The sequence below is a fragment of the Camelus bactrianus genome, chromosome 9 (assembly GCF_048773025.1).
Source record: "Camelus bactrianus isolate YW-2024 breed Bactrian camel chromosome 9, ASM4877302v1, whole genome shotgun sequence".
NCBI lineage: Eukaryota > Metazoa > Chordata > Mammalia > Artiodactyla > Camelidae > Camelus > Camelus bactrianus.
Genome location: NC_133547.1, coordinates 8,585,524 through 8,609,888, shown reverse-complemented (window position 1 = coordinate 8,609,888; position 24,365 = coordinate 8,585,524). Strand labels below are relative to the sequence as shown.

General features: G+C 50.0%; 1 protein-coding gene and 1 long non-coding RNA gene across 3 annotated transcripts in view; both read right to left on the bottom strand.

Moving 5' to 3' along the window:
* The window catches only part of NOVA2 (NOVA alternative splicing regulator 2), a 31,745-nt gene extending 17,446 nt beyond the window's left edge, over window positions 1-14,299 (bottom strand). The window contains exons 1-2 of one of the 2 annotated variants that reach the window (XM_074369390.1): window positions 11,628-14,299; window positions 2,725-2,868 (exon numbers count right to left, since the gene is read on the bottom strand). In XM_074369390.1, coding sequence (XP_074225491.1) covers window positions 2,725-2,868; window positions 11,628-11,904 — 421 coding nt within the window. In that variant the 5' untranslated portion in view covers window positions 11,905-14,299. Of the gene's footprint in view, window positions 1-2,724; window positions 2,869-4,076; window positions 6,998-11,627 lie in introns of those variants that run through there. The other variant, XM_074369391.1, reaches the window with a different exon arrangement.
* Window positions 14,300-18,187: 3,888 nt separating this feature from the next.
* On the bottom strand, window positions 18,188-24,235 carry LOC123614562 (uncharacterized). Its single transcript, XR_006722000.2, has 3 exons — window positions 24,147-24,235; window positions 23,227-23,351; window positions 18,188-23,126 (listed from the first exon to the last, which is right to left on the bottom strand). It is a non-coding gene; the product is annotated as an uncharacterized LOC123614562 (long non-coding RNA).
* Between the last annotated feature and the right edge of the window lie 130 nt (window positions 24,236-24,365).

Genomic DNA, 24,365 nt, shown 5'->3' with positions numbered 1-24,365 from the left:
AGGTGTCTGGCTTCAGAGTCTGGGCTTTTAACCACTAAGCCACACAGTGCTCAATTTGGGGGGTGTGGAGTGTGTGTGTTGGGGAAAGGCATACAATGACTGCAATTTTGCTTTTGTGTTTTTGATAGTAAAAAAGAATATATATGAATTTATTAAGTAGTCACTTACGATTTGGTACTTCACTGCAAATGTGTTATAAATCAATAAAAAAAATTTTTTAAAGAGTGTGTGTCTGTTTTTCTTCTGGGGCTCAGGTCCAGGGCTTCAGGCAGGTGCTCAAAATTGGAAGGAGTGCTAGAATCACTAAACTGGTGAGCCACACAGGAGACTATGTGACTTTGGGCAGGTATCTGCCTTTTTCTGGGTCTTAGTTTCTCCGTGTATGACCCAGAAGGATTGAATCTAGTGTTTGGGGTTTCCTGTACCAAGGAGGGGACACCCTTTGTGTGTTCTACTCCTCCCTTCAGGTTAAAGGCCAGGTAGATTTTTGTTTCATGTAGTAGACACGTAAGTGCAGTGTGTGTGTCTGCATGTGTGTGTATGTCTTTGTGTTTGAGTGTGTGAACCGACCAGGCCCAGAGGACGCTTTCAATTTCTCCATTGTCCTTTCTCACCTGTTCTCTTATGCCTCAGCCACACTCCCCCTCTTCCCTAGCCTTTGAACATGCTACTTCATCTCTCTGAAGCACCCTTCACTGCTCTTTACCCAGCTCATTCTTACTTATTGTTCTGGCCTCTTCCTCTAGGAAGCCCTTCCTGACCTCCCCCAGGCAGGGTCGGGTGCCCTGTCCGGGCTCCCTCCATCCTCTGGGCTTCCCCATCCCAGCCCTGACCACTCTAGGACATCACTGGTGTTTGGTTGATCTCCCCTACTGGGATGTGAGATCTGTGAGGACCAGACTGGGGTGTCTCAGTCACTGCTGTGTCCCTATCTCTGTCCAGCAGGGCGCTGGCATAGAGAAGATGCTCAGAGAATATATGTTGAATGAATGAATGAAAGGTGTCGGCCAGGAGCAGAGGAACACATGCTCAAGCAGTAGGACCACCATTTCTTATGTTCCTGTGGGTCCTAGGAAGTCCTAGGGACAGGACTGGGATTTTGGGGCCTGTGGCCTGCATCTCTGAGTTAGAAGCCAGCACATGCCTATGATCTGAGAATTCCAATTCAGAGGTGGGGAGTGGGGCTGGCTGCACGTCCAGGGGCTGGGGAGAGATGCTGGCTCACATTGCTTGTTTGAACACTGGCCCAGGAGAGCCAAGGACTGTCCCGTCCTCTGGGGTTCTCAGCTGCCTGGCCTGTGGGGTGTGTCACTGAGATGGGAGGGGATGACGTGTGTCATGTCACAGAATGAGATCCAGGGGCAAGGAACCAAGTGTCCTTAGATGAATGTCCCAAGCAGAAGTCTCATCTGTATCTTGTGGGCTAGAGGGGTGTGGGGGAAACTGGGCCAGGGTGGATGAGAGAAGGGGGTTGGGCCAGGTTCCCTGGACTGTTCTCTAAACCTCTTGCCAAAGCTGCTTAGTGAGATGGGAGGCAGGGGGGTGGAGGGAGGAGAGAGAGAGAGAAAGAGAGACTGAGAGAGAGAGAGAGAATATGAATTTGTCCTGACCCTGGGCTCTAGCTCTGGTGTTTGACCTAAAAAATCCAAGGGGATTAAGGATGAACTAGAACCAGCGCTCGACCAAAGATGCAATGCAGGGAGCCTTCCCCGGATTCCTAGATGTCAAAGCTCAGGCATTGGTCTGGGGAGGGAGATAGACACTGAGGGGGATGAGAGAGAGCAGAGGGGCCTTGAAAATTTTATGGTTGGAGGGAGGGAGACAACTGGAGGAGAGGCAGAAAAGCGGCTGGATTTGGAGAGAGGAAAAAAAAAAACAAGAGGAAGCTCAGACTTAGGGAAAAAAGAGAAACAAGAAGGTAGAAATGGGCAAGTAAGGGAGGCAAGAAATAAGGGATGATCCAGGTAGAGGATGGAAAGGTGCTACTAAATACTGGGTGACTGAACAGAGAGTTGGGAGAGCAAGAGAAAGAAAAATGTGAGAATCTGAGAGTCGGAGGGGAAGGAAAAGATGGAGAGAGATGGGAAGACAGCGAGGGAAGGGAAGAGGAGAGGAGGGAGAGGGCAAAGCAGAGACAGACAGAATGTCTGGGAGACTCAGAGGACAGAGATGGGGGATGTCCAAACAGAACCAGTGAGCCAGAGCCAAAAGCAGAGCAGGATGGGAGTGGAGACTAAAGGGAAAAGAGATGGGAAAGTCAGAAGCAGAAGGAGAGAAACACAGAAAGCATGACACAGACAGAAAACCAGTCCGACTCAGACTGGGCAAGATGGGGTGACAGAGAAATCCAAAAGGAAAGAGTGAGGGTCTGTGTAATATGGATGGCTGCCCCCCCAGCCCTAAGGGGCACCCTAACACCTGCCTCCCTGACCCCCCCCCCAGCTCCTCCAACTGACCCAAAGGGGCAGGTGTGTGGGAAGGGGCACATCTGCCAGCACATCATGCAAATGAGCTCATGAATATGCAGCAGCCCTATTGTCTTGCGCTGCCCCCACCCCCATCTGCTGGGGCCTGGCCCCAGGGGGCCAAGGGCAGCTCAGCCCCCTTAGGGGGAGGGGAGGCCCCCTACCACTCTCACTGCCCCTAGGGCAGCCCTTCCCCCTCCTGGAGGGCCCAGGTGGGTGGGATGGGAGGCCCGGGGAAGAGGGCCGGGCTGCGGCTCACCCGGATAGAAGTCTTTGGACTTGGAGAGCTTGATGGTGGCTCCGGTCTCCTTCTGCAGCTGCACGATGGTCTGCCCGCCCTTGCCAATGATGGAGCCCGCCGCGTAGCTGGGAATCAGCACCTTCAGGAAGTATTCCCCTTCCTCTGCAGGGGCACACAGTGGGGAGGGAGGTCAGGGGAGAGGGGTCTTCACCTTTGGATGGTACTCCAGGGAGGGAGGCTGGGAAACCATGGGGATCACAGTAACATATAACAGTAATGACCAAGAGAATAGCAGTAAGGAAAATAATACATGTAATGATCTTCATTCATTCATTCATTCATTCATTCATTCATTCCACCAATAGTTACCGAGCACCTGCTACGTGCTTGGCACCGTTCTACTGAAACATCCATGAAGAAAACAGACAAAGCTCCCTGATTTCGCAAATAAGGCAAGTAAGGCCAAATGAGTGTCAGTGTTTCAGCCAAGAGCTCACACAGCTACATTCTTCTAGAGGGGGGAAGACAGACAGTATGTAGTATGTTTCTTTGGATGGTACTAAGAAAACAAAATGAGGCAGGAAAGAGGATGGGGAGTGTAAGGGGCTGTACTGTCAGATCCGGTAGCCAGGAAAGCCCTTCCCAGGAATGTGGCATTCTTTGTTTATCAAACTCTTCTAGAGCGCCTGATATGTGCCAGACTCTGTTTCAAGTACTTTATGAATATGAGTTCTTTTAATTTTCACACTGATGCTTATGAGGGAGGGCTTAAAAACCCATTCTACAGATGAGGAAACAAAGGTGAAGAAACTGCTCCTGCTCACATAGCTAGTAGATGGCAGGGTTGAGATCTGAACCCAACCTGGTTCCAGAGTTCATGTTCTGAACCATTACAATATCCTGCCTCCCGGCTGTGGAGGAGGGAACAGAACCCTGTGGCTCTGTGGAGAAAGAGCAAGTGCAAAGGCCCTGGGGTGGAATTGTGCCTGGGTTGTTTGAGTGGGAGTGCGGCTTGGGCTGACAGAGGATGAAAGGGAGGAGATGCAGGCTGAGAGGGGTTGAGATAGTGGTGGGGCATCCTGGCTTCTAGGCCAAAGTGAAGTCTCTGGGTTTTATTCCAAGTGAGGTAGAAGCTATGGGAAGGCCCTGAGCAGAGGAGGGATGTGATCTGACTTAGGTTTTAAGCTCCCTCTGAGGGCCATGAGGGGAGGAGACTGTGAGAAGCACAGGTGGAAGAGCTGGGAGGCCAGTGAGGAGGCAACTGCAATGGTCCAGCTGGGAGGTGATGGTGGTCTGACTGGTGGAAAACAGCGAGCAGAGAGCAGGGAAGAGGGCTGGACTCTGGGATGCTCTCAACCCTCACTACTGACCCGCTGCTGTGCTGGGTGCTTGCCAGCTTGATCTAATCCATTCCTCAAGACCGCCCAGTGAGGTGAGTAGAATGAGCTCCATTTTAACATAAGGGGAGAGGAAACGGATGCAGCTTAGTGTTAGAGCACATGCTTACCATGCACGAGGTTCTGGGTTCAATCCCCAGTGCCTACATTAAAGTAAATAAATAAATAAACCTAACCGCCAACCCCCACCCCCGCAAAAAGTCTAACATAAGGGTAAACTGACGCACAGAAAAGTAAAGGTACCAGCCCTAGGACACCAAGACAGTGGCTGGCCTGAGATTCAAATGCAATTCTGATTCAGTCTTGGCTGGCCCATGCTTAACACTCTTCCCTGCTGGCAGCTAAAGTCCAACCTGCTCAGTCCTAGAGGTGGTGAGGTGGCACCACGGGTCGTTAATGGGGCTTCAGTCATTCTTTGCAGACCAATTTTCTTGGTCACGTGTAAAGCGCTTTGTTCATGAAGTCTCAAGGCAAGTACCTAACCTTTTCTACCTTCTAACCAAGCTGTTGCCCTTAAGTCTTCACAGGGTGGAAATTCAGGAGCCTTCTGAGTCTAAGACCCTTTTGTGATTTGGCCTCGTCCACCTCTCCAGCTTCACATCCTCATCTCCCTGCAGACACACTTTCCTTTTTGTTCCTCAAACTCCCTGCCTCCCTCCTACCTCAGGGCCTTTGCACAGTCTCTTTGCCCGGAACTCCCTCCCCCAAGTGAATTCGTCTTGTCTGTTAGGTCCCCCCTCAAATGTCCCTTCTTCTTAGAAGCTTTTCTTAAACCCTGAGGAGGGGATGAATCCCTGGATCCCTTTTTTTCATGCTTTCAGAGCAAACTACCCCAGAAGTCCAGTGTGGATCACATCACTGAAGCTCATCTTTGTGTCCAGGGACTCACGCAGTGCCCAGTGCATAGTAGGCACACAGTAAACCCTGGGAAAAGGAGGGGAGGAGCCAGGCCATTTTGCTTCCAAAGCTTAAGGTCAGACCACCCTCTAGTGGTTTTTAACTCTTTCTGTTAAGCAAAGGAAACCGATTTTCAATGTCTCACATGAAACTCCAACATACAGAACAGATAAAAGAGAAACTGCTGTTAAAAGTGGGAGCAGGGTGGGGGGCTGGCAGCCCTGCCCCTCTCCACCTGGTCCCTTAAGATGGAAGGTTCTGGGTTCCCTGACATGTTAAGATGGAGGTGTGGGGGCAAGGAGCTGGATGTGGCTTTGCAGGCATGGGGATGGGTGCCCAGAATTAAGGGGTTTCCTTTAGCCCAAGGCGATCCTCTTAAACTTGCCTAATCAGGCCATTAAGCCTATTAGGTAATTAACCCCTCAGGGTGCCTTTCCATCAATCATCCTGACACCACCCCCTCCCCGGCTGAAATTACTTTCTTCCCTGGGCTCACAGAGGTGGCCCTTTGCTTGCCCCGCCCCTCCACCTGACACAGAGATGGGGGCCAGTGCTCCATCTTTGGGAGGTTCAGAAAGATGGGGAGGGCGTTCTCACTAGAACTCTGTCCTCTTTCCTTCTTGACATCATTCTCCATCTTCCTCCATCCAGGGCCATCTGCTCTGAAGAAAACTGGTGACGCCCCCTGCCCCTGTTGTTCCCGCTTCCTCAGGTTCTGCCCGAGTAATCTCCAAATGAAAGGGCAGAAACAGCCCTAGGCGGAATGCGAATTCTGTCTCTGATGGGTTCCATGGCCTTGGGTGCATCACCTCACCTCTTTGGGTCTCAGTTTTCTCATCTGTAAAATGGGGACAGGATAGCGCTACTTCCTAGGGTGACTATCATTATTACATGATAAACTATAAAGTACTTAGGAGGGTCTTAGGCATGTAGAACACTTGAGAAATGTTAGATACTACCGCCATCATCATCACTATTATCAACGTTATGATTAATATCACCTATTTCATGAACACAGGTGAAGTTCTCATCACAGTGTCTGGCACATGGCAAGTGCACTATAAATGGGGAAATGTGTCTCTATGGTTTGGGGTTTTGTTGGGAAATAGGAGGAGGGGAGGCCCCACTTCCTCCATTACCTGTCCCCAGGCTTCTCCCTGCTTCTGGGAGGAGGGATGTCCTCTCACTGATAGAAACAAGACTCTGCTCCCACTCCCCACCCCCAGCATATCTCTAATTTTCTTCTTCCTCATGCCACCTGCCTGAATCTGGCCCTTGTTACAGCCTTCTGTACTAGTATTTCTTTTCTTCTTCTCCCCCTCTTTTCTCCTTTCCTCCAACAAATCCTTTCTGAGCACCTGCCTTGTTTCAGGTCCTGGGGACACAGCAGGGAACAAGACCGACAGTCTGTGCCCTTTAAGTCCACTCACTTTTAAAATGTAAATGCATTTATTTCAAGAGGACTCTTAAAAAAAATCACTGCTAAGAGTCAGAGTTTGAAGGGCTGGTTATATTTTTTCCTCCCAAAGTGCATTAATATAAAAAAAAGATCTAAAAAAAAGTTTGTTCGTGGACCCCCTTAAGTCATCTTGTGGGCACTTGGGGGTCCCTATATCAACGTAGGGGAAGTTTGGAGGCCCATCCACAGGCCAGCGTCCTATGGAGAGTGAGCAGCTGAGACCTCACACCTGTAGAAGGTCAAGACTTTAAGTCCCAGGAGTCCCCACAGCGGCCAACAGTCTGCTCTGGGCCTCTTCAGAATCTTCTACATTCCAGGCCATGTGAGGCCCGCCTCCTCCAGGAAGAAACCAGGCCTCTGTCAGTCTGCCTTGTAGCAAAGGGCAGACACATGACCTCAGCTGACCCCGGAGCCCCCAGCCCTCAAGCTCTGCTTGTGAAAAAGTTCCTCCTTCTACCGAAGCAGAATCTAGACACCAGAACTTTCCACCCATCCACCCCCGTCCCCTCTTCGCTCTTCCCCTGGGGTCCAGGCAGCTCCCTCTACACCCGACAGGGATGGAGGATACCACCTTCAGCTCTCCTGGTTTCCCTCTGCTGCTATTTCAATATGACCTTGGGAAGGGGCTGTTTTTCCGTTTTCTAGTCATTCTGAGTCTCTGGTCTCCCCCTGCCTTTTGTGCCTTTCTCTTCAGAAATGCTTACAAAGACTTTCAGAAAGTAACCAATACTCCCCTACCTCCATGAATAAAGTTTACCTACCCAGGAGATCTGGGATGCTGTGGTCAGAGTGAGGCTTTTTTGTCAGAGAGTTGACCCTGAAAGGTGGCTCAGATCTGGGAGGGTGGCCAGTCACAACAAAGACAGGGCAGAAGTGCGAGTGACAGAGGTGTCCTTTGCGGGGACAATATATTTGGGGGGGAACCAGGGTTGCGGTGTATCCTCATGGAAGCTGCTCTTGTCTGGGGGCCGGGGGTGGAAGTATCAGTGTGTTCTGTGGTGGTATGAGGCGGCTGGGGTGGGATGTGTGTATTGTCATTGGGAGCATGTGAGGATGCTGTTGGGAAAAGTCAAGAGATGGTGGGGGCGTGGTGTGGGAGTGGTACCACGGAGGAGGGTGGGACCTTAGGTGGGTGATATCTTTCTGTGAATGACGGTGTTGCCTGTTCCTGAGAGAAATGTAATAACGTAACTGACATGGGTTCTGAAGGGATGAGATGCTGTGTGATGCTGACTTTGAGTCGGACTTTCTCTCCAAGTGAGAGAAAGGTGGATGGAATATGATTTCCTTGGGGCAAATCATCACTGGATAATCAAACAGGACTGTGACATTCTCCACAGCAATAATGATGATGATGATGATGGTGACTATTGTTTATGGAGCACTTAGTATCTGTCAGGCCTGATGCCGGGTGCTTCACACACACAATCTCATTTAACCCACACAACAGACTAGAGAGGTAGGAGGTAGATCTTACGGTTCCCATTTTCCAGATGAGGAGACTGAGGCTCAGAGCAGGGACACCATTTGCCTGAGGGGCCCACACCAAGCATGTGACAGTGATGAGATGTACCCTTGAAGGTCTCCCTCTTGGGCTCTTAACCTTGGTGAAACTGGCTTTGTGTGAAAGAGTGAGGATGTTGGGAGCAAGACTTGGCGGGAGGAAGCTGCGTTTGGGGTGTGAGGTGTGTATGTGTGTGTCTGTGGTAGGGAGTTGCTGTTTCCATATACATGGGGGTGCCAGAGGTGGGAATACAGTCAAGAGTATGGAGGCCACTTAAGAGTTATCACCTGTGCTCAAGGGGGACACTCCTTGTTACTGTCCCACCAGACTGGGATTATTTGTTTCTCTGATGCGTTCCTAACTAGAGCCTCCATCCAGCCTCTTCATCCAAGCCCCCCTGTCCTTAGTGCCTCGCCTCCCTCTCAACAGCATCTACCTGCCAGTCACAGTGCCCAGAAGCAAATTTTAACAGCCACCATCTCCTCTCTCAGCCCCTAGGATGGGTAGACTGGCACCATGGGCAAGAGCTCAATCTGTCCAGGCTGGCCCGACTTGCTGTGACACCCTTACCCCTCTGAGCCTCAGTTTCCTCATCTGAAAATGGGGTTCACAATCATGTCTACCCATACAATGGAACCAGCCTCCCAAGTTCAAATCACGCTCTGCCTCTTCTTAGCTGACCAACAGTGGGCAACTTAATTAACCTCTCTGTGCCTCAGTGTGTCACTTGTAAGATGGGTAACATAATAGGATTGTAAGGATTATTCAATGATTGGTCAAGTGTTTTCCATAATACTTTCTGGTGCACTGTAGCACCATAAATGTTAACTATTGTTATATTAATTATTATTATTAATATTACATCATAGAGCGTTAGGAGAATTAAATGAAATACTGCATGTAAGCCATTAAGCAATAATATTGGTAGCTACTATGACCATCCTCATTCTGGTTATCGTTATTTCCCCATTTGGCAGATGGTGACACAGAGGCTCAGAGAAGGGGTGAGGTGGACCCAGCAGCCAACAGACATGAAAGTGTTATCGGAAGGAGCCCTCAATTTTAAGATGAAAGTCCTGGACCCTTGCCAACGTCTGCCCCTGAGTCTTTCTGCAAACAGAGGACTGTTCTTTTGTATCTCTGGGCCTCAGTTTCCCCCTGGGTCAACAGGAGGGGAGGTGGAAGAGTCTGGAGGAGAGGGTCCCTAAGGGCTCATCCTGGTCTCCTCACTGCTGAAGAAGGCAGGACGCCCAGTGGTTGAGCACATGAGCTCTGGACCCGGGCAGCCCAGAGTTGGAGAGATCCTAGCTCCCCTACTTCTGAGCTGTGTGACTTGGGGTAAGTGGCTTCATGTCGCTGAGCCCCAGTACTTCTCATCTGAAAAAGTCGCTCAAGTCATCTCCCCTGAGGGTTGCCTTGGGAAATTAACTGTATCTCCGAGCCTGACTCAGAGTAGGTGCCAAACACTTGGACCTGACTGTCCTTGGCAGCATCACACTGTTAGGTTGTGCTGCTCTGAAAGATCAGATTTTGAGCACTTTAGCCCCTTTAAGAGAAGGATGAGACCCCCACCCCTACCCCCCAGCAGGGGTGGGGCTGGACCGTCAGGCTGGGCTCAGGGACTGCCTGGGTTCCCAGCTCGACTCTCTGACTCTCTCCAGGACTGGGAATGGCAGGGAATGGCAGCGAGGCAGGAAGGAGGGAAGGAAGTGGCGGGGACACATTCATGTGTGTGCTGGGGGTGGGGGAGCAGGAAGAAGGACAGGAAAGTCCAACCCACCCCTCCCCCAACTTCCCTTTCCTCCAATTTCTACTGGACACCCTCACAGGCAGCCAGGGGTTCCCTGAATCCTGTCCCACCTGGACAGGAGAGAAGGGCAGTGCTGGGATGGGAGGAAAAGACTGGGCTGGTGTTCATCAGAGGAGAGGAGGTGGGAGGTCCCCACCCCACCCACGACAATGCCTGGTGCTGCGGGAAGACTGTGCTCTGCCCTGAGGCCATCTCTCTCCCATCCGGAGGAAAAGGAGAGAGGAAGTGGAGATTTTGGCCAAGGTGACCGCCAGGAGGGGCCTGTCTGCTCTGGGGTCTCCCTCCTTCCAAGCAGCTAATGGACCAGGGTCCGAGTCCCCTGACAAACCCTACCTCTTCCCTGAGTCCCCGAGGGTAGAGCAGACACACACCTAGAGTGCCCAGCTGGTCTTTTATTCTCTGGTACACACACATCCTCACACACACACAGTAAGATCCCTCTTGTCTTACACACACCCCCCTTCTGTGTTGTCAAACATTCAGCCATCTCACTCACACACACACACACACACACATACACACACGCACTCCCTTGTCATACACACAGAATCAGCCCCACATCAACCATTTCACACATACCCTCTCCCCTTGTTACACATACACACACATTTGGGTGTCACACACATACACTTTCCCTTTTCACACTCCTTGGGTGTCACAGGCACACATTCCTGCTCCCTCTCACATGGTCCTCCATCCTTCCCTTGTTACACACACATCCTCATGCGTTTCACCAGAGCCCCAGCCTCTCCCTCGTCATACACCCACCTTCCTTGTTGCACACACCCCCTCTGATGTCACTGTTGCACACCTCCGTGTGTCACACCCAGCCCCAGCCTCTCTGGAGTCACACCCACACTCTTTTCTTGTCACATCCTCTCACCAGCTTCTCCTGGTCCCACCCCACCCGGGACACGCCTGTGTCACACACACTCAACTGCCTCCCTCTGATCCACACAGCCTCTTGTGGCTCACACCCAGATCTGGCCCATTCGGCAGCCCACACACACCCCCTGGCATGTCACACACACCCTCTCACTCATGTGTCACACTCTGCCACAGTCCCCTCTGGGGTGACAGGCACACACTTGTCACATCTACCTCTTTGAGGGTCTCAAACATGGTGCCCAGCCCCTCTCATCTCACCCTGTCTCTTACACACACACACACACACACACTCACAAACACACCCTCTTTCCTGTCATGTCCATGATCCCTAATGTCACACATCCAGGCCTTACAGGGCTCACACGCACACACAAACATACACACACACCTGTCCCAGCCACCTAGTCTCTCCCTGAGCTTTACACACCCACCCATTCCTCCATGTCACCCAACACACCCACCCAGCTTGTCCCCACGCACCATCCCGCCCATGACCCACACATGCCTCCCTCCGGGACAACCCTTGCTCAGGACATCCCCAGGGAGGGAGCTGGGAAGCTCAGGGTCCACAGGCCTCCTCAGCTCCTTCCCCTCCCCCTCCTCGCCAGGACACGCCAGCCCGGGAACACCCCTGCCCTGAAAGGGTCACATCACACACCCCTCAAGGACACAGAGACACCCGCTCGGAGGGACCCACGCCCCCCATCCTTTGCGAGCCCCCAAGGACACTTACCACCCCCTCCCCCCCAACCTCTCTCAACGCAGACAAAGCTTCCAGCCCCGGGCCGAGGCAAGACGGAGAAGGGGTCCGGCTCCCTCCCCGACTGCCCTCTCCGTTCCCCAGTCTAGGGAGGGGCGCCCTTCCCCTCCCCAGAGCCCTTGCACCTGCCGTTTGTGGGGGAGGAGGATGGAGAAAGGCGAGGCCCCCTGCCCGCTCCCCCACACCGAGCCGCAGCCCTTTCTCACCTCCCGTGTTGCTGCGCTTGGTGCAGACCACCTCGGGGGGCGTTTCGAGGGGCCTCTTGCGGGAATCCGGGGCCTCGGGCTCCATGGGGGGGGCCTGGGGCGGCGGCTGCTGCTGCTGCGGCGGCTGCGGCGGCGGCGGCGGCGGCTGCTGTGGCGGCGGCGACGGCTGCTGGGGAGGCTGGGGTTGCGGCGGCGGCGGCGGCGGGGGCGGCGGCGGCTGAGGGGCCGCGGAGGCCGTGAAGAGGCCGTGCACCGCGCCGGCGGCCATCATCCTCATGGTGGGGGGGGGGCGGGGGACGGGGGAGGGGAGGGGGAGGGAAGGGGATGTGGGAGGGGGAGGGGGCTGTGGCGGAGGGATGGGGGAGGGGGAACCCCGGAGATGGAAGGAGGGAGGGAGCTGGTTCTGGGGGGCTGACGGAGCCCGGAGAGCGGATGTGAGCAGGATGGGAGGGCAGAGGGGGTCTCAGATGGGGCCCAGAGAGAACTGAGGGGTGGGGTCTCTCTCAAGATCACGGACGCCGGGGACTAGCCCCGCCACTGGGGGAACTGGACACCCCTCTTTGCTCCCCGGGGCGGAGGGCCGAGCCCCCCAGACCCTGCCCGGGGCGGGGGGCCGGAGGAATGTGGCCGGAGGTGGGAGGTGGTGGCGGCCGTTAGTGGGGACCCGGGGGGCGGCAGGCGCGGGCGGCAGCGGCGGCGGGGCTGGCGGTGGCTGCTGGCCCGAGCATCTTCTTCCCGGAGGCTCCCACAGAGTCCTGGCCCCTCCCACCCGCTCAAGGCCACGCCCATGCAGGTCAGGGCCACGCCCTTCGGCGCCCCCATTGGCCTGCCCTTGAAGCCTGGACCACGCCCCCTGAATTGACCCCGCCCCTTCCCGCAGCTGCGAGAGGGACCAGGCTCCCCCAGGCTTCGATAAAGACCCTGGGCTCCTCCAAACCTTCCCTACCCCTCACCTGTAATGAAAGTTTATTGAGCACTTACCATGTGCCAGGTCCGGTCTAAGCAAGCACTTCACAAATGTTATCACATCTAATCCCTAGAGCAGCCAACTCTGTGAGGTACTCCTGTTATCCCCATTTTACGATGAGGAAACTGAGCCTCAGACACTTGACATCACTTAGTGGCGATAAGAGATCCCGCTTCACATGTCACCCAACCCTGACAGCTGGGAAGTTCCTGCTGAAATCTTTCACCCATCCCTTGAAGAATCAACACAGTGTTACTGCAAGGACCTAGGGAGTTGAATTCAATGAATATCTGACTTAAAGCATGTCAGTTAACTAACTTATCAGCTAACACTCGATTCAGTCAACAGCACTTATAAACCTATTAAGTGCCACGCACTATCCCAAACACTGGGATACAAGAGGGAACAAAACAGTTTTGGCTCTTAAAGAGTGAGTATTACTATTTATGTCATTAAGAAAACCTGATTTTCAGATGGCAAGATGGAGGCCCAGGAACATGCAGTGTGGCTTTGTCCAAGGGCACACAGGTGGACAGAGGGAAAACTGGGATTTGAACACAGGACAAGCTTAATTTCAGAGCCCGAAGTCCCTGGAAGTAGAGGTCCCTTCCTTGGAATGAATCATTGTTAATATTCAATTTCCACTGACACATGAATTTTCTTCTCCCTGGATTTCTGGTCTCCAAGGATTCTTTCCTTCCTAGGTCAGTCAGAGGCAAGATCAGGCTCAGAGGGGGCCTGAATGGGGGTAATTGTGGCAGCTGGGGGTCCCTCCCTCAGCTCCATCCCACTCCTGTCCCTTCCTTAGCCATGCTCTGAGGTCCCCAGGATGGGGAGGGTAGCAGATGGCCTGGGGTGGATAGGGTGGCCGCCCCTCTGTCCCCTCCCCCTCATTGTCCCCGGAGCGAAGGGCGATGGGAGGGGGTTGTGGTCCACTGCAGTCCGGATCCTCCCCCTCCATCTTCTTGGAGGGAGCTGAGGAGCTGGTTGCCATGGAGACAGGGAAGAGGCAGAGGGATGCAGGGAGATACTGGGGTCAGGCCGAGATCCACACCTTAGACCCTCTGAGTCACATACACACACCACATAGGTATATCCCAGCATCCATGGAGTCAGATGTGAAGTTCCCCCCCAAAAACAGAGTCACACAGGCCCCCCTGCAGACACACAGGTGCATGCTCAACAGTTTTACACAGGCACACTCTGATGTATGAAGAAGACTCACAGAGGATAGGCACACACACACACACACACACACATACACACATACCTATAATGCATAATGCACATTCAGTCATGTGGACCCAAAGCCACACCAGAGGCTCTCATGCACAGATAGGTAGACACAAATCTAATATCCGAGTATGTCCCAGGTACACCTATTTAGAGCCAAAACAACTCCACACTTGGCCACATACACCCTGAGAAGTTACAAGTACATGATCAAAGCCACAAGACATACACAGCCTATGTTACATAAAGCGTACATGTTAATGACATGTAATATACAGACTGACAAACGGAATTGTGTCTTCCACACTTATGGGGTAAGCACACACATTTAGATACGTGGTCCACATAGTCCAATGCACAAAATGCATAGGACCTCACAAACCACTCAGCGAACACATAACACACATAGAGTCCGTGTGCTGCTCAGCTCTCATTCCCACGTCATGCCTGTAGCCTCAGCTCTGCAATACCCCCCCAACAAGCCCTCCCATTTGGACACACACAACAGCACGGTTGGTCACGCACTCACACTCACACACAAACACAAACCTCCTCCTAGATATTTTTAAACCCAGGCTAGTTCTGCTGCTATGGCAACCGCCCCAAACCTATTGCCATAGCAACCCAACGTCAGCTTTCCAAGCACCAAATCCTGGGGGATTGCAGGGCCCCAATCAGAGGCGGGCGAAGGGGGCTGCTACACCCTCTACCATCATCCATGCCACCCCAGTACCCCCACTTGAGAGCGTTCAGGGAAGCAGTCACATTCGGCTGAGCAGGGGCTGGAGCCAGCGACCGAGCTGGAAGCAAGAGCAGCCCTCAACTTGCTTTCTCCTCCTGCCCCATCAGAGCTTTATGGAGGGGCTCATGGGACAAAGGTCAGCCTGTACTGGACACACACAAGCCTGGTTTTGAAACTGGGCTCTGCCATTGACATGCTGTGTGACTTGGGCATGTCTTCACCCTCTGAGTCTCATGTTCCTTAATTTGGAAAACGTTTTTGCTGCTGTCGCTGTTGATATGAATATCCCAGGACTATTGAGACTTGCTGGTTAAAGGCTCAGGTAGCTCTGCATCCAAATTTGGACTCTCCCACTTTCTAGCTTTCTCTGTGACAAAGTTAGGGGGCAAAACATTGTCCAATTTCACAGGGTTGTTGGGAAGATTCCCAGCCAAGGGGTGTGGCCATTGATCTAAGAATTTTGTATGTATGCAAACTTATTTAAGTCTTAAGCATGGCTTTATGGGTAGGCACTATTATTATTCCTATGTTGCTGAAAAGGAAACTGAGGCTCAGTGAGCTTGCTTGAGATCACACAGCTACAAAGTTTGGAAGCATGGGATTTGAACCCAGGCAGTCAAAGACACATCCTTAGCCTATTCTCTCTCCTGCCTCTCAAAGAGGGGAGCTGGGAGAAGAATGATAGGATGGCAGATTCTTGGAAACGCTTTCTAGCCTCAGTTTACTAGTCTGCAAAAGGGGGCTTCAAACAGTACTGCTGGCTGGGGTGTTGAAGGATCTACAGCTTGCAACTGGGGGCTCTGAGGATGAGCTGGCATAACTGAGTTCTCTGTGTAGGTGGAAAGCAGCTTGAGAGGGGCCAGAAAAGCGGGCAAGTGGGCAGGCCCAGGAGGGAGGCTGGCTGGGACTTAAGCCCTGCTCTTCTTCCTCCCAGCCTGGTGGCCTGAGGCATGAGATTTCTCCAGTCTGGGCCTCAGTCTCACCATCTGTCAACTGGGAATCACAATGGTGCTTGGGGTGTGCCAAGGAATCCAAGAACCAAAGCAGGTAAAACCACTTGGCCTGAGTCCCAGCAGAGAGAGGAATCTAAGTTGCTGTTAATATCGTCCATCCAGTCTGTACATGGGATGAAGGAGAAGCAGGTCGGTGGAGTGCAGGGTTTGGCAGACTTTTCTGACCCACAGCAAGAAACAAGTTTACATCAAGATTCAATGCATATAACACTGAAATGCAAGTTTCTTTAGATCATACTTCATCTATACTTTCGTCTATATACTATGTCTATACTCTGTGCACAGACTGTGATCTATTCTAGTCTATTGGAAAATGCTGGTTGATTTCTAACCAGTTGTGAGCAACAGTATGAAAAACCCTGGTGTGTAGGTTACAAGGTGGAATCCCAGAGTCTTTGGAGGATTTTAAGCAGGGGAGTGAGTTGGGCATCAAACGGGCATGGAGGCTGGGATTGAGCCAGAACAGACTCCAGGGAGGAAGGGTTCTTTTCCTGGACCCCAGCAGGAGCAGGGAAGCTGGAACCCAACACATAAATCAGTGAATGCAGTGTATCATACACAACGTAGAGAAGTTACAAGCATCAACTATAAAGGCAGATCCTCACTTATCCATCTGACAAAAATTTTTTTTGAGTACTTCCTATGTGTTGGGGATTGTTGTAGGCACTGGAGATATGGCAGGGACACAAATTCTTGACCTCATGAGCTCACATTCTAGGGAGGTAGACAATAAACAAGCAAAAGAAGTAAAGCATAGTTTGTTAGGTGATTGTTAAGAGTTGAAGAGAAAAAAGTACATCAAGGAAGGGGAAGGAGGGATTGGGATGCAGGGGAGTGGAGAGAGGCTGCAGTTTAAAATAGAGTGGACAAGAAAGGCCTCCCTGAGGTGACATTTGAGCAGAATCTGAAGGAGGTGAGGGAGTGGGCCATGTGGGTCTCTGATGGAAGAGCAAGTGCAAAGGCCCTGAGGCAGGAGTGCTGTGGCCTATTGGAGGAAAAAGGAGGAGCCAGGGAAGCTAGAGAAGCATATGGGGGTGGGAAGGGGGCAGAGTGGGAGGGATGAGGCCAGAGAGTTAGGTAGGGAACAGACTGTGTCTGCCTAGAGGGCCACGGTAAAGACTTAGCTTGGACTCTGAGTGAGATGGGCACCATGGAGGGTTTTGAGAAAGGACCTGAGTTGACTTGAGTTTTATCACAAGATCCTTCTGGCTGCACATGAAGAACGCTATGTTGGGGGCTGGGGTAGAAGTAAGGATCCCAGTGAGGTGACTGGGACTATCCAGGTGAGAGGTGCTGGTGGCTGGACCAGAGCGAGAGATAGCAGTGCAGGTGGGGACTCATCACTGGAGCCTTGGTTCTCCCATATGCCTTTGGGCAAATCATTTCACCTCTCCGCAGCCTCAGATCCCTGTTTACAAATGGGAGTGATCATAAAGCACCCACCTCTCAGGGCTCCAGTCTGGTCTCAGTATGTTGGAGCGCAGATAGCCCTTGGCACAGAATGTGTACTCAACAAACACTGGCTGCCAGTGTCACTGATACTGCTCCCCAGGCTCCCAGCCCAGAGAGGTTCTATGTCCTGTCCAGTGGGGTGAGGCTGGGCTTTGGGAAGGACAGTGAAGACCTCACACGATGCTTGTGTGTTTATCTGACCTTGGGGATATTTAAGTCAAGACAATCATAGTGCAAAAAATTACTGTGCTGAGAGGAACTAAAGGGTCTTTTATTTCTAACAGCCTTTTTATAGGATGGGGAAATGGAGGTCTATAGAACAGCTTTATCTTGCCCAGGAGCCCACAGTGAGTTGGGGGCTGAGACGGGCTGGAATCCATCCCCCTCTCCTGTCTCGGGCCTGTGTTCCTGGTCCTGGCTGCCTCCTTGGTGATGATGGCATTTGAACACGTCCCCTCCCCCACCCAGCCTCAGCATCTTCCTATGACTTCCTACAGTCTCCGGGATAAATTCCAAACTCTCCCAGTTGCTCAGTCCAAAAACCTCCATTCGCCCTTGACACCTCGCTCTTTCCCACACACCCACATCCAATCCATCAGCAAACCTTTGCTGCTGCACTTTTAGATTCCAAATCTGACCCCATCTCGCCACCTCTATCAACACCATCAAGGTCCAGGCCCCCATCAGCTCCCATCTGGACTCTCATAGGAGCCCCTTTCCTGGGCTCCTCGCTCCCACCCTGGCCTTATCCTTTTGACAGCAGCTGGAGCCAACCTTTAAAAAGGCGAGGCAGCTCATCCACTGTGTCATGTGCAAGAAAAATAAAAGTGGGGCTTCTGTAAGAACATTGAGGAACAATATAGATTTCTTGCCTTACGCTTGGTGGAGGGAGAAGGAGCTTTCTTTGCATCTCTCCACTGGGTATGGCTTTACAAATGTGGATGGGTAAGCGGAGGTACCAGGAGGTTGTCACATGTAGCCAAGCTGGGAACTGAACAGGGCAGCCTGGCTGCAGAAGCCACCCCCTTAACTTTACTACGCTGTCTTGCTTTCCCACATGTGCCTCTCTGCTCAGCCAAATTTCTCCAATGTATGCCCCTACCCCTTCCATAATCTACCTGAACCCCCCTCCCCCAGGCCCCGACCCCAAACCTTGATGCTTTTCTAGCTCAGAACCACAAGCTTACAGGCTAAAGCTGATTTGACGCAATAATCTTTGGTCAAATTTCATTTTAGTAATTCCCTCCACCTTGCATCTGCCCCCCTCCCATAGGCACCCACACTAGTGGGCTCCGTTTTTGGCCTCGGGTCCTTCTTTTAGTCTTTTACAAAGTTCCCTGTGCATCCTTCAGGTCAGTTTCATTGTCCGTGTTTTAAATTGGCAAAAATGTCATCGAGCAGCAAACCTCATTGTCTTTCTTCCTTGGTGCTTTTTTTGAGAGCTCTTGGTGTGGCTGTGCTGATTTCCAGCTTCTGAGGAGTGAGTCTTAAAGACTCCGGAGAGACTTAACCTGGGTTCAAGTCCCAGCCTGGCTGCTCACTAGCTGAATAACCTGGGGTAAGTTACCGAACCTCTCTGGGCTTCAGTTTCTCTATCTGTAAAATGAGCGTTGTTAAATAATGGCAGCTTTCAGGATCGTTGCAAGCTGGCATCTTAAAGCATTTAGTAAGCATTACTATGCATTGTATGGATGTCAGCTTCTATCTTTTATATTGCCGTGGGGTGTTCCGGCATATATGCCACATTCCACTACTTGAGACTTAATGATGGACATCAAATTCTTTCCAACCCTTCGCTACTTAAACTCCACTCAATGCTTACCCTCATACACACTTTGTTTGTTTGTTTGTTTGTTTGTTTCATACACACCTCATTTAGAGAGGGGGGTAATAGAGCATCCTCAGATTTAACTTCTGAAAGTATTGCCAGATTGTCCTCCAGAAAGGATACACTTATTAATACTCCTGCCATCAGTACCGAATGACCCATTCTTCCACATACTTCTCCCGGACTTGGTGTTCTTAGACTGTCTAGTTTTTGCCAATCTAACGCATTTAAAAGTAACGCTTTATGTCCTTTCCTATGTAGATCAGTTTAGCTTCTCTGGGCTGCTTTAGTTTTTAATCTCTACCCAGAATTACTATAAATTTACACATGTGTATATGAGGCTTTGAATACTAACACTTTAATATTTTAGCCACTGTCACAGTAAACAAGGACTCATAATAGCACCTCCTTTCTATATTGTTAAGAAGTTTCAATGTGATGATATTGACCACTGATTATTATGCGCTTACTACATCATGGGTGCTGTGCTAAGCACTTTATTGGTATTAACTAATTTATTCTTCACAACTTGGTATCACTCTCATTTTACAGATGAGAAAACTGACACACAGAGGTGACCAGAAGAAGGAGAGCTAGGATTTAAACCCAGGCAGACACATTCATTCACCACCTCGCTGCCTCTGAATGAGATGATGCAGGAAAAGCACTTAGGGCTTAAAAAAAAAAAAGCACCTAGGGCTTAATGAAAGCTCTGTATTATTACAGCTGTAATCATCAGACAGGACAATCCAGAGGGGTTTGGGGCATATTTGTTAATTGCCTTGGTAAATTTCATGATAGATTTAGCTTTGGGGACATTTTACAAGTATAGTAATAATAGCATCTCTCATTAAAAACTCACGTTAGAGTGTGTGAAACCTGGAAAGGACTCAACTGGACCTCTGTTCCCCTATCTGTGAAAGGATAAGGTGGGACAAGACCCTAGTCCCTATTCTTTTCACGGTCCTTCTGTTTCCCAAATCAAAGCACTTATAACTATCACAATTGCCCTCCTTTCCAGTATTAACCAGGTGCCAGGTCCCGTTCCCAGCTTTTATGTGAATGAGATCGGCAGGCAATTCTCACCTAACTCGCCTGCCTGCCTGCACCCATTTAATGTGGCTAGACAAAAACACACTGCAGTGAGACTGGGCTCACCGTCATTTCATGCCTGAAAGCTCTGCTCATGCCCCTGCACTCTTCCACACTTCTGGAAGCCTGTGTCACACCTCCTCCCTCCTTCAACCTCTACCACCTCCTTCCTGGCCTCACTCTCACCCTTGACCTTGCTCCCATTTCTCAGAGAGAAGAGAAGCCATCAGAAGAGATCTTCTGGTTCCTAACACATTTATCCTTGCTACCTGCACCAGAGACCCTATTCTCTGCCTTCCTTCCTGCTGATGATGGAAACACACCTAGCCAAGGCCACTTCAAATGTGCACGACATCCCATTCTCTCTTGCCTACTCGGATGTAAATCAAGCCATTCTCTCCTTCTCTCCTGCATTATCAGTTCTCCCCTCTCTTCTAGATCATTCCCATTGGTGTAAAAACACGCTCGAATAAAAACAAGCTTTATTAACCCTGTCTAGCTACAGTCCTAATGGTCTGCTGCCTTTGACAACAAAACCCTCCAAAATAGTTATTGGTACTAATGTCTCCAGTTCCTTTCCTCCAGTCCTTCCTGAATCACTCCACTTGGGGTTTGGCTCCACCACTTGACCAAATCAATTCTTGAGGTGACCAGGAACCTCCCTATGGCTCAATCCAAGAGTCCAGTGACCTGCCCATATGTTACTTGAGACTTCCCTCTGATAATCACATCCTCTTCCTAGGTTTATTTTCTTCCCTTGACTCCTAAGACACCCCACACTCATGAATTCCCTCCTATCTCAGTGGCTGCTCCTCCCCAAATTCCTCTGTTGTTTCTTCCTCATCTATGAAGTCTTTAAACATTGGAGGGTCTTGGGGCTCAGTCCTTGGTCCTCTTCTCTCTCCACTTACTCCTCTGGGGGTGGCCTCCCAAATTCATATTTATATCTCTAGGCTGGACCTCACCCTTGAATTCAGACTCATCTATTCAGCTACGTTCTCAACACTTCCTCTGGGAAGTCTATTAGGTACCTCAACGCGTCCAAAACCAAACTCCCAATCCCCAGTCTCCCCCTGCCTCCCCCACTTGCAATTCATCTAATCTCAATAAATGGAAACTTCATCTTGGCAGCTTCTCAGATCAAAAACCTTGCAATCATTTTTGATGCCTCTCTTTCTTCCCCTCCCAACACCCAATCCATCAGCAAATTGTCAGCCCTACCTTCAGAAAATATGCAGATTCTAACCACGTCTTCCCACCTCCATGGCTACCACCCTCGGAAAAGCCACCATCATCTCTCATTTGAATTATTTTTTAAATCTTTTCCTTAAAATTTTTTAAATTGAGGTGAAAGCCATAAACATAAAAATAGCATTCAATGGCACAAACCAGAGGCATTTCATACATTCACAGTGTTGTGAAAACATCATCTCTATTTAGTTCCAAAACATTTTCATCATTCCCCAAAGGAGACCCCACACCTATTAAACAATGACTTCCCATTCCCAGTCTCCATGTCCCAATTCCAGCCCCCACCACCACTAATGTGCTTTCTATCTCTCTGGATTTGCCTGATTTAGACATTTCATATGAATGGAATCATACACTATGTGACCTTCTGTGTCTGGCTTCCTTTACTTTGCACAATGTTTTCGAGGTTCATTCATGTTATAGCATGAATCGATACTCCATTCCTTTTTATTGCTGAATAATATTCCATTTATGGCTAGATCACATTTTGTTTATCCTTTCAGCTACTGATAGACATTTGGGTCATTGCCACCTTTTGGTTATCATGAATGGTACTGCTATGAAGATTCATGTACAAGGATTTATTTGAACATCAGTTTTCAGTTCTCTTGGGTATATACCTAGGACCAGAATTGCTGAATCATTTGATAATTCTATGTTGAACCTTATGAGGAGCTACCAAAATGTTTTCCATAGGTTGTACCATTTAATCTCATTCGAATTATTTTAACCCAGCCTCTTCTTAACACAGTATGATCACTCATGACGTGATTAAAATGATGTCCCTGCTGCCCTCCACTTTCAGTGGGCCCCTTCTCACTCAGAGCAAAATGCAAAGATCTCAAGATGGCTTACAAGACCCTAGATGACTTGGCTTCTGGCTCTCTCCCAAACATCTTCTACCACACTTCTACTCACTCAATATTGACCGCCTCACTATTCTTTAAATGCATCAGGGATGCTCCCATCTCAGTGCCTTTGCACTCACTGTTTCCTTTTCCTGGAATGCTTTACCCTTGGACTACAAGGCCAGCTCCTTCACTGACCTCAAGTCTCTGCTCTAAGCCAGCTTCTCTGAGACACCATCTCTGACCACCCCTTCCCCTTTACCTCTGCTTTATTTTTTCCATACCACTTATCACCACCTGCCATTTATTTATTTGTATTTTATTGCCTGTCTCCCTTTCACTAGAGCATGGGCGTTTTTTGTCTCTTCACTGAGGTACCAAGTCCCGGGATCCAGAAAAATGCCTGGAACACAGCAAGTGCTCAGGAAATGCTGGATGAATGAATGAACAAATGAATCAAACTCCATTTACAGATGAAGAAAGGGAAGATCACAGAAAAGGCATGACTTGTGGGCAGTCCCAAGCTGGTAAGAGGAAGCCTTGATTTTTTCCCCCCTGGGATTCTCATCTAGGTCTCTCTGACTGCAAAGCCCCCAGGTTCTTAACTGGACCGTTTAGTGAGCTTTATATCTGGGCCTCATAATAACCCTAAATGTTAGTCTTTTAGTATTACTCATTCTCCAGGTGGGAAAACTCACACACAGAGAAGGAAGGAGGCCCCACCAACAGCTGGTGGCAGTGTCAGGACTAGCTGTTATATTCCAGGGCAGGATTTCTGGCACTAGCCTCTGGCACACATTCAATAAATGGACATTCAATAAATGCATCGTGATCGGTATTCAGAGTGGGTTTATAGTAAAGCTCACAGAAGCTTCAGGGCCCCTGATTTGCATAGGCCCTTCCATGGTCCTAGCAAGGTGTTCCTAAGATCTGATGTCTTTGTAAAATTTGCAAAAGGAAGGTATTTAAAATGCAATTGGTTTAGACCACTGGCTTTTCCCAGTTCTATTTCCGCATGTTGCATTTCTCCTTACCATGGGTGGTGCTGGAGCGGCCTCAGGCACTGATGGGATCTAGGGAAGGGGCAGGTGAGTTGAGGGTACATTTAGGTTGGGTTCCATGGAATATTTTGATGTGGTTCATAGATATTTTTAGCTATATTTAAATTATTACCTAACTAGTTGTCCTGGTAGGAATGGCTTCCAGAATAGTCCTATTGTTCAAGGTGCTGACTCACTAGGTGGAAGGCCAGTCTGTTGTGGTATGAACGGTCCTCTGGTGGCCCCCTCCAGCAGCACCTGCATAATGAAAATGAGTCAAGAATTAAAGGACTGAGCCAGAAGGTAGCCTTGAAACGTTTTCCAAAGTGTAGCTAACACGAGTTAAACTTCATGAAAAGTTTTGATAAGTTTCCAAAAAACTTAGATGGCATTGGCAATGCTGCCTTGTGAAGTTGAAATTTTTTAAAATGAAAATGACTTTTAAAAGTTCCATCAAGTTAAAAAAAAAAAGTTCCATCAAGTATGCTAGAGGGAAGATCACTTACTTTCCCCCTCTCTCTGTAGATAAGGATGTTATGAAATAAGTACATCAGCCAAAAAAGTAGGAAACATACCCCAGAGGTGTGTCATGGCAGTAAACTAATAATAACATTACGTTATCTTTTGGGATTTTGCAATGTTTGTGGTATTTGTCAGCTCTTTAAAATATGTAATTTGTTATTATTTCTTATTCTAAGAAAATTTTCATGTTCATATCCAATTCTGTGTGTGATTTTGTATTCTTTTTCTGAAAGAGAATGCTCCCCTCCCCTACTTCCCTACCAAATTCCATAAGCAGTATCCGCCCTATTGACGACTCATAAGCTCAAAATAGAGGTGGTTTTCAGGCTGTGTGATCCCAGGCCAGTGGCTGTACCTCTCTGAGCCTGTTGCTTAAATGGGAAAATGGGGATCGTAATAGCCTCTACATCGCGGGATTGTTAACTTTAAATAAGCCAAGGCCTGCAAACTGCTAAGTGCAGGCTTGGAACGCACTGACAGATGACATATCAACGAGTCTTTACGCTAAGAACGTTTCCACAGCTTCAGTACCCGCGTCCAAGACGTCCTCTGTGCATGCGCCTCCGACTTTCCTTTCCAGCCTGCCGGTCGGGGTGGGTGCAGCCTACTCTGAAGCACGGGTTGTGGGCGGAGTCAATGAGTTACTTCCGGGATTTCCTCCCCTCCGAGGAACAACCTTCTTTATATGACTGGCAGTAGTTATCAGCCAGTAGTGATTGGAGAGGAGATGGACGACCCGACCCATTTCGG